The 15,595-nt window shown below is 37.3% G+C and overlaps 1 protein-coding gene across 1 annotated transcript in view; it reads left to right on the top strand.

Annotated features, from left to right (window-relative positions):
* PRKCI (protein kinase C iota) overlaps positions 1-15,595 on the top strand; it is a 40,306-nt gene that overhangs the window by 6,196 nt on the left and 18,515 nt on the right. The window contains exons 2-6 of the mRNA XM_026705769.2: positions 4,012-4,133; positions 8,212-8,301; positions 9,928-9,978; positions 13,971-14,056; positions 15,186-15,326. Coding sequence (XP_026561554.2) covers positions 4,012-4,133; positions 8,212-8,301; positions 9,928-9,978; positions 13,971-14,056; positions 15,186-15,326 — 490 coding nt within the window. The remainder of the gene's footprint in view (positions 1-4,011; positions 4,134-8,211; positions 8,302-9,927; positions 9,979-13,970; positions 14,057-15,185; positions 15,327-15,595) is intronic.

A 15,595-nucleotide genomic window follows, 5' to 3' on the forward strand; every position in this document is an offset into this window, starting at 1 on the left:
TCAGCCTTCACAGGCTGAAAATGCCCAGGTTTTTTTTTTTTTTAACTTTTCATAGGACTTACTCTTAAAGCCCCCCATTTTCTTTGTTGCTTTTCTCTATATGCCTTCCAGGTCTTCAGTTTCCTTCTTGTATTGCAGTGACCCAAACTGGCCTCTGTATTCTAGATGCAGTTTGATCAGCACAATCTAAAGTAGAGCTATCACTTCCTGTGGTCTTGATGTTTTATGTCTGTTGATTTAGTCCAAGATTGCATTGGTTCTTTTGGCAGCTGCAGTGCAGTGCTGGTTTATGCTTAATTTGTGGTCTGCTGAGAAACCGAGAGCCTTTTTAGTAGTACTACTGCCAAACCGCCTATATTATACCCGTGCATCTGATTTTTCCTGCATAAGTGCAGAACCTTTTTTCCCTCATTGTTGAATAGCATTTGGTTGGATGGGGCCCAATGTTTAAGTCTTACCAAGATCCTTTTGAACCTTGAGCCACTCTTCTGAGGTCTCAGCAGTCTACCCAGCTTTGTATTCTATGCAGATTTGATGACCATCCCTTCTATTTCCTTCCTGTCTAAGTCATTTATACAAGTATGCAAAAATTATTATAGGCAGTCTTCAGTTAACAACTTCAGCTGGGGTTGGCAACTTTTGTTGCTAAGCTACAAGGTTGTTGTTAAGTGAAACATCACATACACCTAACTTATGAAGTCAGTTCTGCAGTGGTTATCAGGAGATTCACTGGGCAGTTATTAAGCTTGAAATATTAATCAACTTGTAGTTACCTGTTGGTTTTTCTATTGACTTTGCTTGTTGGGAGCCAGCTGTGAAGATCATAAATTGTGATCACATGGCTTCAGGGTGCTAACTTTACTGAAGGAAGTGACATAGGCACAAAACTATTATTCCCTAGGCTTTTGGATTGTCTTTCCCAGGTATTGATACTTGCCTGCTTGCCTTCTCTTAACTGATGAAAAGAGAAAAGCATCTTCTCTTCTGTTTTTAGCTATTGACACTGAACATAGTTCAGATCAGGTGTGTCCAACCCGTGACCTGCAGGCTATGTCTGGCTCTGGATAGCTAGTAGTTGTGGCCCCAGAAGAACGTAAAAAATTCAAATGATATTTGTTATTTATATACATTAACTATGTTAATGTACTTTATATGCGATTGAAGACAATGCCTCTTCACTCAATGTGACCTTGGCAAGCTAAAAGGTTGGATACCCATGGTTTAGATACTGTTTTAGTATCTAAACTAACTCCCCTTTCTAATTAATACTTAATGTAATTTGCATATTGTCATAGATCTAAAATTTAATATGTATGAAGATCTGTTTAAACCCGTGATGGCAAACCTATGGCATGCATGGCACAGGTGGCATGCAGAGCCATTTGTGACAGCACGGGAGCTGCAGGCAAAATTACCTCACTTACATGTGTGCGCCACACAGCTGATTTTCGGCTGGTTTGAGGCCTTTCTCGGCCTCCCAAAGGCTTGAGGAAGGCTTCTGCAAGCTTTGCAGGCCAAAAACTAGCCCCGTTTCATCACTTCCAGTATTTTTGGAAAAACAGGAAGTGACAAAAGGGGGCTAGTTTTCAGTCTGCAAAGCCTGTGGAAGCCTTCCTCAAACCTTTGGGAGGCTGAAAAAGTCCTCAAACCGGCCAAAAATCAACTGTGAGGTGCAGTGCAGGTAAAGGGGTGGCAAGGGGGGGTAGATGGGTAGTGGGGATTGCATGCGCATGCGTAGGGGGCGTGGGGAGCACATTGCCTTCTGGGTGCTGGCACACAAGTGCAAGCGCGCGAACAATTTTTGACACAGGAGCCCCAAAAGATTAGTCACTACTGATTTAAACCATGCTAGCTGTTGTGTGCATTTCATTTAAGAGCAATGGTGGCACAGTGGTTAGAATGCAGGCTACCTGTCCACATTGCCAGGAGTTCGATTCCTTTGATCCTGACCAGCTCACGGTTGACTCAACCTTCCATCCTTCTGAGGTCGGTAAAATGAGGATCCAGATTGTTGGGGGTAATATGCTGACATTGTATACAGCTTAGAAAGGGCTGTAAAGCACTGTGAAGTGGTATGTAAGTCTAAATGCTATTGCTATTGAAATGTCTGGGGAACTTTATATGTTTCAGAGTGATTCTTAAATAGATAGTTAAAAATATCTTTTGTTCAATAATGTAGAGAGGTGGTTCTCTCTGATGCTCTGTTAACTTTTATGTTAAATGTTAAAAGTTAATGTGTCTACAGCTGAGTATTACATCTGGAGTTTAAATGAGTCAGAGGGAGTTGTTTCATGGTCTGGCATAAACAGGTTAGCTAACTGGAATTACTTAGTCACAGTTAAGGTTTCATGCCTGTAAAAGGTTGAGGAATACCTTTTCTTTACTCTCTCTGTCCTATTTATTTTTAAGAGTTTCTTTCATGAAGGAAATGTTTTTAGCATGTTCAGATTTGACTATAGCCCTGTAAGTTGTTTGTATAACCATGACTCCTTCTTCCCTGCTTGTTTTTGTTGGCAAAAATAAGCTTTTCAATGTTTAGTGGCTAAATTCTAATATATGGCTACAAAAGTGCAGAAGCAATGGGGTACTTTGGGAGGATATATCAAGCTGGGATTTTTTTGTTAGGAAGTGAATGAAGATTGACTGAGATACTGCTGAGGGAAAGAAGGAATTTAATTCACCAATATGTCTGTACAGCTAGTGGAAGGAGTCTTCCAGATGCAATTAAATGTGTTGCTGTTGAGAAGACAAAGTACAAGTAATCCTTGACTTACAACAGTTCATCTAGTGACACTTTAAAGTTACAACGGCAGTGAAAATAGTGACTTATGACCATTTTTCATGCTTACAACCATTGTAGCATTCCCATGGTCACATGATCAAGGTTTGGATGCTTGGCAACTGACTCATATTTACGATGGTTGCGATTCCCAGGGAGGTCATGTAACCCCCTCTTGTGATCTCCTTTTGACAAGCAAAGTCAGTGGGGAAGCCAGGTTCACTTAGCAGCCATGTTACTAATTGAACAACTGTAGTGACTCACTTAACAGTAGTGGCAAGGAAGGTTGTAAAATGGAGCAAAACTCTTAGCAACTGTCTTGCTTAGCAACAGAATTTTTGGGCTCAGTTGTGATCGTAACTACTTGTAATGTCATGCAAAGCCTACCCCCCGGTGTTTTTGTTGCACTATCTGTTGGCTAAGAATCATGAAGAACGTGGACAGCTAGACCATAAATATGATACCTCTTGGTTTTAACCTACTTTTATTGTGATGATTTTATCAATAATAAAGCTTCAGGAAACTTCACCACATGTTAGACCATATTTATCTTCTCGTAAGCTTGAAACTTTTGTTACACATTTTAAGTAGTAATGGTGATTCATGTTTAAAAGACTCATAGGCAGAAGAATTCATTGAGGATGGGCCTAGTTTAGATATATTTCTGAACTCTTTTAATTTTCTTTAAAAAATAAATCCTAACAACGTAATCAGGGAAGGGATTCAGCCGGTACGGATCGGTTCAGCTGAACCAGTAACTCCGGCAATGTGTTTGGCCCCGCCCAACCGCCCCTGCTCTATTCTGTGCTATATTTCCTTTGTTTGAAGCCCAGCTGATCAGCATGGCAGCACGGACTGCCGCGCCTCACCTGTTTTTATTCACCCAGGCTGCAGTAAAAGATAAATTTTCCTTCTATTTTCAAAAGCACTGGGCGCGGAGCTCACGCGTGAAGCACGTGCCCACCGAACTGGTTGTTACACTGGTTGAATCTCCCCACTGAACGTAATCATAATGGGACTCATTCTTCAGAATGGTTTCGGCATGATCCATGCATTCAATAAATTTTGTATACACTTTTTGAACTTAGGAGCTCGTGCACATTTAAATCAGCATGAAGTTGTTTTGAACATACAGACATGTAAATTGATTGATTAGAAGCAAATAAAATAGGAACAATTACAGATGGAAGTTCAGTTCTGAATTAATAGTCTATTCATTGTTTTCTTTTCAGGGACATTATGATAACTTATTTTGAGCCTTCTATCTCCTTTGAGGGACTATGTAATGAAGTTCGAGATATGTGCGCCTTTGATAATGAACAGTTATTCACTATGAAATGGATAGACGAAGAAGGTAAGTTAGTACAAATTAAAACTATTTCATAAATTATTAGTATGTTCCATCAAGTGCCTCTGTGACTTTTTACAGTGCTGTAAAAAGTCACAGAGGCACTTTGTGGTTTTGGTCCTGATTCTAGATTCAAATTTATAATAGTATAGGGGTTATCAAATGCTATTTGCATTGTTTTAGGTTTCATGATGGTTGTATGGATAACTGTTTGTTTTATGTTTGAAATGAAAAGTGAGAAAAGAATATTAGAATGTAGGCTTTCCTGTTTCATAGATCATTAATGTGCTTATCCTGCTTTAGTTTACTTTCAGACTATGTGGGAAATAAATTGAAAAAGAATGTAGTAATTGTTTGAGGACATATAGAAATTTATGTTCCTCTTGTTCCTCTCAAATGCTTTTGACTATGTCTTACTGCATTTCCAGTTGATTCATAGGGAAAAGATTGTCCTACAGGCTGGCCAGAAACTCAGAATATATTATTAGCTCACATAGTTGGTCAAGTTCAGCTGAGTAAAAATACAAGACATTAACTGTGGAAAGAGATGCAAATAAAATTATTGAACTGGAAAGTAGCAAGACAAGTTATTTATTGTATTTCATTCCAAGTTACCTGCAGTGTAAAACTTCCTGATATTTAATCTTAATTCAGAATATTGAATAGGGAATCTTAAAAGTGAATAATATTCAGATAGTCCTTGATTTACAACCATTTATTTAGCGACCATTTGAAGTTACAATGGCATTGAAAAAAGTGACTTATGACCATTTTTCACACTTCTGACAGTTGCAGCATTCCCCATGGTCATGTGACCAGACTAACTTAACACTTACAGTGATTTGCTTAACAACTGTGGCAAGAAAGGTCATAAAATGGGGCAAAATTCACTTAACAACTATCTTGCTTAGCAATGTAAATTTTGGGGCTCTATTGTGGTCGTAAGTCAAGAACTACTTGCACTGTATTTAATTGTTTAAAAGGTATGGTGAGATACAGATGTGAATCAGTAGCTTGCTGGCCACTTCCGGCAATCTAATTCTAGATCAGCATTTTTTTTGTTGTGTCTATTGATCATGATTCATTATATTCAATGAATATAATGAATATAGAGTTAGAAATCCAGTTTTAGCTATTTCAGCATTTAACTCTTTTTTTTCCCGGCTACTTACATGATGATAGCAGGAAGGACTTTGTGGCGATGATTAGATAGCACAGGAAAGTTTTAAACTTTGGCATGCATAGAAGTATTGTTAAAGAAAATAAACATTAATTCCAGGAGGATTATAGGCATTAAATGCCCTCAAGACATATTTGAGAACATGCCTCTTGGATTAGCACTGTATTTTTAAAAAAAATTGCTCTGTAGTTCTGCTTGAAAAAGAACAGGTTTGTTCTCTAAACAAGTCCTAATAAAAGTTCTTTTTTTAAAAAAAAACAACAACCTGCAATGAATTATGTTAGGTGCTTCAGCGTTAGCTGGCCTTTTTAAGACCTGCCAAGAAGGAAATGTAATCGTTGAATTTTGAATGGGAAATATGTTTTAAACGAATATTCAAATGTTGGTTTAAAAGCAGGAGCCATTTGCATACACTGGAAGGAAGGAGGTATAGGCCTACCCTCATCAAACAAGAAAACCAACAACACCCCACTAACTAACACCCAAAGGAAACAAAGCGTTTAATCCACAAAATATTTGATTTCATTCTGCTTAGCCCATGAAATCTGGCAGAGTGGACATGCTTTAGGTCCCTTTATGCAACAAGATCACGTTGTGAGACTTGTGGACTTCAGTGTCTGCTCTGGGGAACTTCATTACCACTGAGATTCAGAGGGCGTTTATCATTCTGTCCTTCCTCAAGGCCCTAAAGGGTTGACTCTTCCTCTTTGGGCCAGGCCATGGGATGTACCTGTGTAGAATGTAAATGTTGAATGTTTTGGTTGACATCAGTTGTTTTTGTTGTTATTGTTGCCACAATGACAACTTGATTAAAAGTCAACTTATTTTCATCTTTCTTCAAAGTAGAAGTTACTGAGAGTTTGCAAATTAGGCCGCCATATAAACCTAAATACAGGTAGCTCTGTATTAGCAGTGGCAATTTGAGCTGGAATTTTAATCACTAAGCCAGTGGTGCTCAACCTTTTCTTCACCAGTGACCCCTTTGAAATACCTTTTGTAGTCCTGGACTATAGCCACTGACACCCGCCCACCCCCCAAGATTTAACTCAAGAGTTAATGCCAAGACTTAACTCATTCCCCAACATCCAGTCAGAGCTGAAGAAGCTTCTTGGATGAGAAGCGAAATGTTTTCAAAGAAAAACAAGGAAGTCCAGTTGCCTCTTGAAAAAAACACCTTTGGGATAACCATGACCTGGATGACTGAGTATCTCCATAGACACTTAACTCCAGATTGAAATCATAACATTTCTTCAAGCCTTTTTGGATCCCTTGTGATGACATCGCCTTCCCCAGGAGTCTGTGGACCACAGGTTGTGAACCACTGCATTAAGCAACGGTTGCAAAGCATAACATTGTGTAACTGCACTACTTAGTGATGGCAGTTCCGGTACTTTAGATTGCCATTGTTAAGTGAATCCTTCAGAGTTAAGTTCAAGGGCTTGTGGTTGCCGAGAAGAGAAGAGAAGATTCTTTATTGGCCACGTGTGATTGGACACATAAGGAATTTGTCTTCGGTGCATAAGCTTACAGTGTACATAAAAGATATAACTGATAAGTCATGATCATAGTCATAAATACATTCATCATGAATCATAAGGTACAACATTTAGTGATAAGGACTCCTACTGGCTTCCTCATAGACTCTGTTTCCCAGAAGCCAGCAGCGAAGGTTGCAAATGGCAACCAAATGACTGGCATTCTGGAATGTCGTCACTGAACTGGGTGCCTGGATCGCATTATGTAACTGCTCGAATGCTGTGATAAGCAGAACTTCAAGGACCATAAGTTGTATTTGTTCAAATTATAGCTGGTAGCATCAGCCCTCCAGAGAATAAGATGTAAGACTTCATTGTTACCAAAGGGTGAGGAGAAAAAGAGCAAAGAGTAATTATTACGAAGAAGAAATATATGCTTCAAATATATGTTGAAATACGACAAACTATTCTTAAAGGAATAAGGGCTGTAAAAAATACTGAAAATTTAAAAAGTCAGTTTAAAGTGATACATTAATACAAAAAAACCATCTCTAAATGTTCTGAAAGTTTTATGTTTTATGATTTCTTCTCAAGCCGGAAATGAATTAGGGAAAAAGATTTAGGATTATGTCCATCTTTTGGAAGACTAACTTTCCAAGGACCAAACAGGTCCAAATGTGGCATAAGAAGGGAAGCTGCCAGAGAAAGATTTAAGTTCGGAAATGGACAGAGACTGGAGAAAAAAATTTTTTTTTCTGAATTAAAAGTTAATCACCAGTACTTACAAAATTAAAAGTTCATCACCAGTACTTACCTGAGAAGGCGGCTTGCTGGCAAGAGAGTTTGCTGATTATTTAATAATGAATCATAATCTTTTTGATGCATTTTTCATTCAAAATTCCATGCCTGTCTTGTGAAACTGATAAAATGGAAACATTAATATACAGTAGCTCTGAGAATTCCTAAAAACTTCCTAAATAAAAAATAGTCCTGTCATGAGAAGCTCTCCTAGAAAATATCCAGTCTGACACATTAATCAATTTTTAAAACAAATAGAATTGTAGCAACAGGTTGGTACACATTTATTTTATTCAGAAATAAGGGTGTGTATTGCAATAACAGATTTAGTATTGAAGGACAATATTTCTAAAACAAATACTTCATAAGTTTCCTTGTTTAAGTTGTGCAATTATCGTATGAAATTGCAAGATTGAGAACTTTAAAGAAAGTATATGGTTGGAAATTATACTTATCTATGGCTATAATAAAGATTGATTTAATTTTTTTCTGGAATAAAAGCTAATTTAAAGGTACCTTCATTTAAATCTAGATTTAGTTGTATCACAAAAGCTTCTGGGAGTCTGGATTGCGGCAGGGCATATATGTGGTTAAGTAAAAATAACTAAATTTGAATTAACTCTTTTTTTAGGGGATCCATGTACTGTTTCTTCCCAGCTGGAACTGGAAGAGGCTTTTCGTCTATATGAACTAAATAAGGATTCTGAACTTCTAATACATGGTAACATGGTATAATCTCATTCTTCCACCTGTGTCTCTCCAAAGATTAGAGAGATGGAGGTGAATATTGTGGAACAGGTAGACAGTTCTTCCCAGAATAGAAAGTGATTCAAGAAAGTGGAGATGCTTGAAACCCTTTTCTCTTTAGCAATAATTCTAGATTTTATTTATCTTTGTAATGGGGTGGTAGTAGACAGAACAATAAGTGCTACTATTAGCAATATAATGCTACTATGTTTACTGATTTAATTGGATGGACTGTGACCCATATAATAATCCAAATAGATTCTTTAAAAAGAATACTGGAGATTGCTACTTGACATGTTGTAATGTATATATTATGGCCTAGAGCACACCTAGTTATTTCAGGGCCCCTGGGCTACATCTGGCCCTTTGGCTGTCCTGTCCAGTCCACGTGGATTGCTTTTATTTTGAACGCAACTTTTAAAAAATGTAGTGAATGTGAATGCATGCGTGAATATGTATGTGCATGCATGAATGCCTACAGATCTTTATAGCTTTATTGGTTCACCCCTTCACAACAATCCCAGTTTCTCATGCGGCCCCTTGGGAAAATTAATTGTCCATGCTTGGTCTAGAGCAATAGTCTTCAAACTTGAGATACCCGAGGAACCCTTTTCAATGTGAAAAATCAGTTTACAATCCACCAATAAATCATTTCATATAATATACATTTTATTCAGCAAAATGTTACAATAATACATTTCACATGTTCACATACAGCCAGTGTGAACAGATATTGTCATGTTGAACTTTAGATCAGAGGTGTCAAACACAAGACCTGTGGGTCAGATCCAGTCCATAGGGTGCTTAAATCTGGCCTGTGGGGCCGGCTGGAAATATCAAGGGACTGGCCTGCGATGCCTCTGGCAGCTAAAACAGCCCCCAAAATGGGCGAAAAACAGGCTAAAACCGGGTCACGCAGCCCATTTTCAACTGGCAGAGTGCTGGAGGAGGCCACGGAGGGTGAAAATGAGGCACGGGGGGGCATGTGTGGGTCCCCTGCGCCCCATTTTGGCCAGCAGGGTGCTGCAGAAGCCCCCCCCCCACTGCTCCATCCCCCCATCGGCCCCCAGAGAACTACAATGCTGCTCCGGCCCTCAAAGAAATCCAGTTTGACACTCCTGCCTTAGATGATTCTCTTGGAAGCTTTGTGTTCCAGGAAACACAGATTGATACTATCTAGTCTAGAAGGATGTAACTCTAGATACTGTAAAAGTTTTAAATTCGTTTTTCAGATGATTTTTCAGTTCCCCGTAAGGGGAAAACTGATTTAGGTTTAAAACACAATTACATAAATAATCTTATAAATCATGAAAGTTTTATGCTCTTTAACAATGCAGTGGTTAGAATGCACTATTGCAGGCTGACTCTGCCCACTGCCAGGAGTTTTGACAGGCTCAGGGTTGACTCAGCCTTCCATCCTTCTGAGGTGGGTAAAATGAGGATCCAGATTGTTCGGGGCAAGATGCTGACTCTATAAACCACTTAGGGAAGGCTGTAAACACTATGAGGTAGTATATAAGTCTAACTGTCACGCTATTATTGTTGTATCCCACATCTTTGAATTAATCACTAATCTAATATTACTACTTTTCCACTCTAGTGTTTCCTTGTGTCCCAGAAAGGCCGGGAATGCCCTGTCCAGGGGAAGATAGTGAGTATATTGAAGTTAATAAGTAATACAGCCATACCATTTAAATTGATACTGTGATATAGCCTTTGTAAATGGAATTCATATGACAGCATTATTCTTATAAATTGAAACTACTTATTTTAAATGGAAAGAAAAGAAATGGATCAAACAAAAAAAACAAACAGGTATTCCTCAACTTATGACTGATTGTTCAAATTTACGAAGACCATTGTAAAACATCATGCCATGTACATACATATCTGCAATCACATGACTGCATTTTGCTGCTTGGCAACCAGCTTGCATTTATGTGATTTGCTATATGTTTTGTCTGTTTGTGATGACCTGTAGTCTCTCAAAATAACCCCAAACCCCAAACATATATTACAGTCCGGTAAGGCCTTCACTTAACTTCACTGTTTTATTGGGCACAGTTTAAAGTCACAAAAGTAAATAATGAGGCAAACAGAAAGCCAAAACAAACCGCACTGATGAGAGTTCCGAAGCAAGCCAAGATAGCTAATGATAAACTCCAGGAAAATAATTGAGGAGAGTCCATGGGAAGAACGCCAGCAACAATCTAGGACTGAACATACTCAAAACTGTAGAAATGGTGGTAGACTTTAGAAGAAACCCTTCCATACTATCACCTCTTACAATACTAAACAACACAGTATCAACAGTAGAGACCTTCAGATTTCTAGGTTCTATCATATCACATGACCTAAAATGCACACCTAACATAAAAAACATCATCCAAAAAGCACAACAAAGAAAGTTTTTTCTGCACCAACTCAGAAAGCTCAAACTGCCCAGGGAGCTGTTGATACAGTTCTACAGAGGAATTATTGAGTCTGTCATCTGCACTTCTATAACTGTCTGGTTTGGTTCTGCAACCCAACAGGACAGACACAGACTTCAGAGGATAATTAGGACAGAAAAAACAATTACTACCAACCTGCCTTCAATCGAGGACCTGTATACTTGCACAAGTCAAAAAGAGGGCTGTGAAAATATTTACAGACCCCTCACATCCTGGACATAAACTGTTTCAACTCCTACCCACAAAACGACGCTATAGAGCACTGCGCACCAGAACAACTAGACACAAGAACAGTTTTTTCCCGAATGCCATCACTCTGCTAAACAAATAATTCCCTCAACACTGTCAAACTATTTACAAAGTCTGCACTATATTACTATTAATCTTCTCATCACTCCTTATTACCCATCCCCTCCCACTTATGACCTTAACTTTGTTGCTTGTATCTTTATGATTTATATTGACTGTTTCCTAGTATGATTTGATTGCTTATTGTACCCTATGACTATTACTAAGTGTTGTACCTTATGATTCTTGATGAATGTATCTTTTTTATGTATCCTGAGAGCATTTGCAGCAAGATAAATTCCTTGTGTGTCTAGTCACACTTGGCCAGTAAAGAATTCTATTCTATTCTATTCTATTCTATTCTATTCTATTCTATTCTATTCTATTCTATTCTATTCTATTCTATTCTATTCTGTGATTTGGGTTTAATGACTGCATGATTCACTTAATGAACACTGTAAAAACAGTCAAACACATCGATGTCTCAACTCACGACCACAGACCGAAATTCCATTCTGAGTTGTGGTCATACGTTAAAGACTACCAGTAGTATACAATGAGTTTGTCATAGAAACCCTAAAATATAAATAATATTTTCCCCCAAATCCAACAGAAACATTGAAATTCTTATTACATCTATTTTCAGGCTTTAATATAATTCTGGGTGATAAATTGTGGTAGGAGAGAGTATCCTATCCTTTAAAAAGCAACAGCTGTATTTCTAAAATGGCCCTGGCCTTTTCACACTTGAGAAATTTCAGTGCTTTTAAATGCACCCATTTCAAGAAAGAGCAGATTTTTTTTTTTTTGCAGAGGTGATTTTCCAACCTTTAAATCTACCTTTAAAAGTTCCTAATGGTCAAACTCCTTAATCAAAAAGGCCCATATGTTGTTAGATACATAGCTTGTTCAAAAACATTTCTCTGGCTTTCCAACTGATAACCATATGAACACTTCTGTTTAGTTGAGCTTGTGGAACTTCTGTTGACTACAAAGAAGATAGTAATAGTTACAAGAGCCACAGTGTAGCTATAGTAATAGCTACAAGAACCACAGTGGTTAGAGTGCAGTACTGCAGGCTACTTCTGCTGATTGCTGGCTGTCTGCAATTTGGCAATTCGAATCTCACCAGGCTCAAGGTTGACTCAGCCTTCCATTCTTCCAAGGTGTGTAAAATGAGGACCCAGATTGTTGGAGGCAATAGGTTGATTCTGTAAACCGCTTAGAGAAGGCTGTAAAGCACTGTAAAGTGGTATATAAGTTTAAGTGCTATTGCTATCCTTCTGCATCCAAATATCCTTTGGACATTTACTGAAGCACAAGCAAAAATGGGCATTTTACTTTCTTATAAATTGGTATATGGCACCTTGACTTACAACCAGTTGCTTAGTGACTGTTCAAAATTACGATGTCACCTTTCCAGAACACTCCCCCCCATGTGATCTTGGGTGTTGGCAAAAGCTTACCTTTATAACCATTTGCAATGTCCCCTGGCTTTGTAACCATGATTAGCGATGCTTTTGCCGGTTTCTGGCAAAAACCTCCCACTGGGGAAATTCTGGCATTGCTGGTTTCTGGCAAAAACCTCTTTTTAACAACTGCTGTGTTCATTTAATGAATGTTGTAAAATCGGGTCAGGTCGCTTGACGCTTTGAGTTAATGACTTGCTGATAACCTATGCCATTATTCCAGGCTCAATTACAGTCATAAGTTGAGGATTGCCTGTATTTGAACCATGCTATGTATGATGTAATGCTCTTGGAAACTCCAAAGCAGTCTTTTTTTTATTTTGCTTTGAATTTTCGTACAGCACATTTTTCTGAAAATTGATTGGTATTAAGTAATCCCAATAGAGATGAGCCCAAATATTTGCTGCTGGCAAATTCTGGGAGTTGATGTCCACAGGTTTTATAATTGCCAGAGTTGGACACCCCTCATTTAGACCTTCTGAGGTATCTCATGCAACTACTGCATCTTCTATATCACAATGTTGTTATAGGGTGGAGATTGGCTAATTTGAAGAGGTGTTTGTCTACGGATAAATACCCCATTCTTGGTGTAAAGTAGAAAAACAACGGGGCAAGAATGCATCCTTGTTTAACTTAGTTTCCAGTTCAAATGTTTCTGAGAAATACCATATTAAATTACACATTCCCATGAAACTGGTATTGTGACTTTGGGTTTCTGCAGTAAAATTTTTCCTAGATATTAAGTGAAAATCCTGCTTAAAATCACAGAAGGTAGTGTACAAACCTGTTTTAGGTTATTGTTTTTGAATCAGGTGATTAAAGTATTAACTGATGTATAGAGTGGATGGGCCTGATCCAAAGCCTACTTGCTTTTCTGCCAAGATAATCTGCTAGAATATTATCTGAGTGGTGCGGTGGCCTAGAGGTGAAGACACTCACCTCCCACTTGGAAGGTTCAGAGTTCAATCCTAGGCAGCGACAGAAGTTTCTCTATCAGGATGCAAATAGAAAATATCTGCTGCAAACTCCACATAGGCATCAGGCAGGACATCCGGCCAGGAAAAGCTTAGCTTTATTCAGTTGCCCCAACTCCAGCCCGAATCAAGAGATTACGGAGTAATAAAAAGAGAGAAAAACTCCTTATATATTATCTGAGCCTTTTATGCTAGCTTTATTTTTTTTAATATATAAATAACAGGAACAGCCTATGTTAATGAGGACACTTAGTTTTCAATATATCTGTTCTCTTGTTTCTTAGTATTTTATGTAAATTGTTCTCATTTATCTGTTCAGTCTTTGTGAAATCTGTAAATGGAAGCTTGATTTGGGCAGTTCTTGAGCAAGGGCTCAGCTTAATTACAAGATAGTGATGAAATGTACAGTTTTGACTGTTAGTCATAATTGCTAGTTTAACTTTATTTATTTTTCCTTAGAATCTATTTATCGTAGGGGTGCACGGAGATGGAGAAAGCTCTATTGTGCAAATGGTCATACGTTTCAAGCTAAGCGTTTTAACAGAGTAAGTGTTAATAAATTTCATTGCTGCTTTTATTTATCAAAATTGGACTTCGATCTTTTGTGGTGTCAGATAAGTATTTCTTTTTATTTAAGTACTAATGCTAAGAAAATAGACATGAAAAGTTCAAATTTACTTTATCAGCTTTTAACCCAGAATTTATTTACATTCACTATAATACAACTTTATCAATAAGAATTTTTATTTTTGATAACCTTTTGATTCTCAACCAAAGGCATTACTTCTAAATTATCCTATGTCCTTAAAAGAGAAGAAATACCTTGCAAGTATTTCTGCAGAATTAAAGGATCTAATCTTCCACTACACATATACCGGCAACTATTGTGTAGCCCAGTATCCTTGGTTTTGATGCAATGCATTAAACACTGCTGTCAATCTGGAGATTAAATTATGTAAACATATTTCTAAACTATACTCCGCTTTGTTTTTCTGTTTGTTTAGCATGGTGTTAAAAACAGTCATTGTTGTGTAGGATTATGCTAGTAATGAATGTGTAAATCTGACATTGTGGTTCATTCAACAAATTGTCCTTTCTCATATTGTTAAAATAATTTAATGTACTTTTTAATGATTATTTTTTCATCAACAATACACTGAGTACTAACTATGCAATTTCAGTAATTCCTTTGTCCACTTACTGATACTAGATTTATGTATCTTTTCTTTTTCTCCTTTTGTTGATTCATTCACTTCATTCCCCTTTATTCTTTTAGAAATGATCAATAAATATTTTAAAACTCTACTGTTAAAACCTATATTATATTATATAATATTATATGAATATATGGTACCAAACATATATCCTACGTATGTTTCGTGCCATATATATTACATATAGATCTATTGATATTTTCTGCAAACATTAAGAAATAATAGAAAATAAGTTCTTCTAGAATATAGGATGCTTAGCACAGCTTCAGAATATAAGGAAAACTATAACCTTGGGAAAAAAGTAGAAAATTAACTTAAAAACAATACTTAATGAAGAACATATATTAGGAGTAATAAAGTAGACTATTGGTGTGTTTCCTATATAATATTTTATAAGTAAAGCAGAGAATAGGAGTTAAAAGCTGATATCTAGTTATTATTTATGTTCTTTTTTTTCTAGAGAGCTCATTGTGCCATCTGTACTGACCGAATATGGGGGCTAGGACGCCAGGGATATAAATGCATCAATTGTAAACTTCTAGTTCATAAAAAATGTCATAAACTTGTCAGCGTAGAATGTGGCCGTCATCCTTTACCACCAGTAAGTAAAATCGATAGTTGCACTTTCTCAAGTGTATGTGTGTTTACATGTATAGCAGTACACCGAATACATTAGTAAGAAATAATGAAGACTTGAAATCTGTTTTGGGGCTTTTATTTTTGCCTGCCTACAAAAATTCCTATTTGTTGATTTTTCCTACATTATTAAAGCATTTTTATGTAAATTGAAATATTTGAGTGTAGTCGGTGTAGGGTTACTTTATTTCAACTAAACCGTTTCTAATGAAGGCACTATGCAGCTTGATCTTG

This window comes from Pseudonaja textilis, chromosome 4 (genome assembly GCF_049901715.1).
Source record: "Pseudonaja textilis isolate UNSWEBS1 chromosome 4, rPseTex1.2, whole genome shotgun sequence".
Lineage (NCBI taxonomy): Eukaryota > Metazoa > Chordata > Lepidosauria > Squamata > Elapidae > Pseudonaja > Pseudonaja textilis.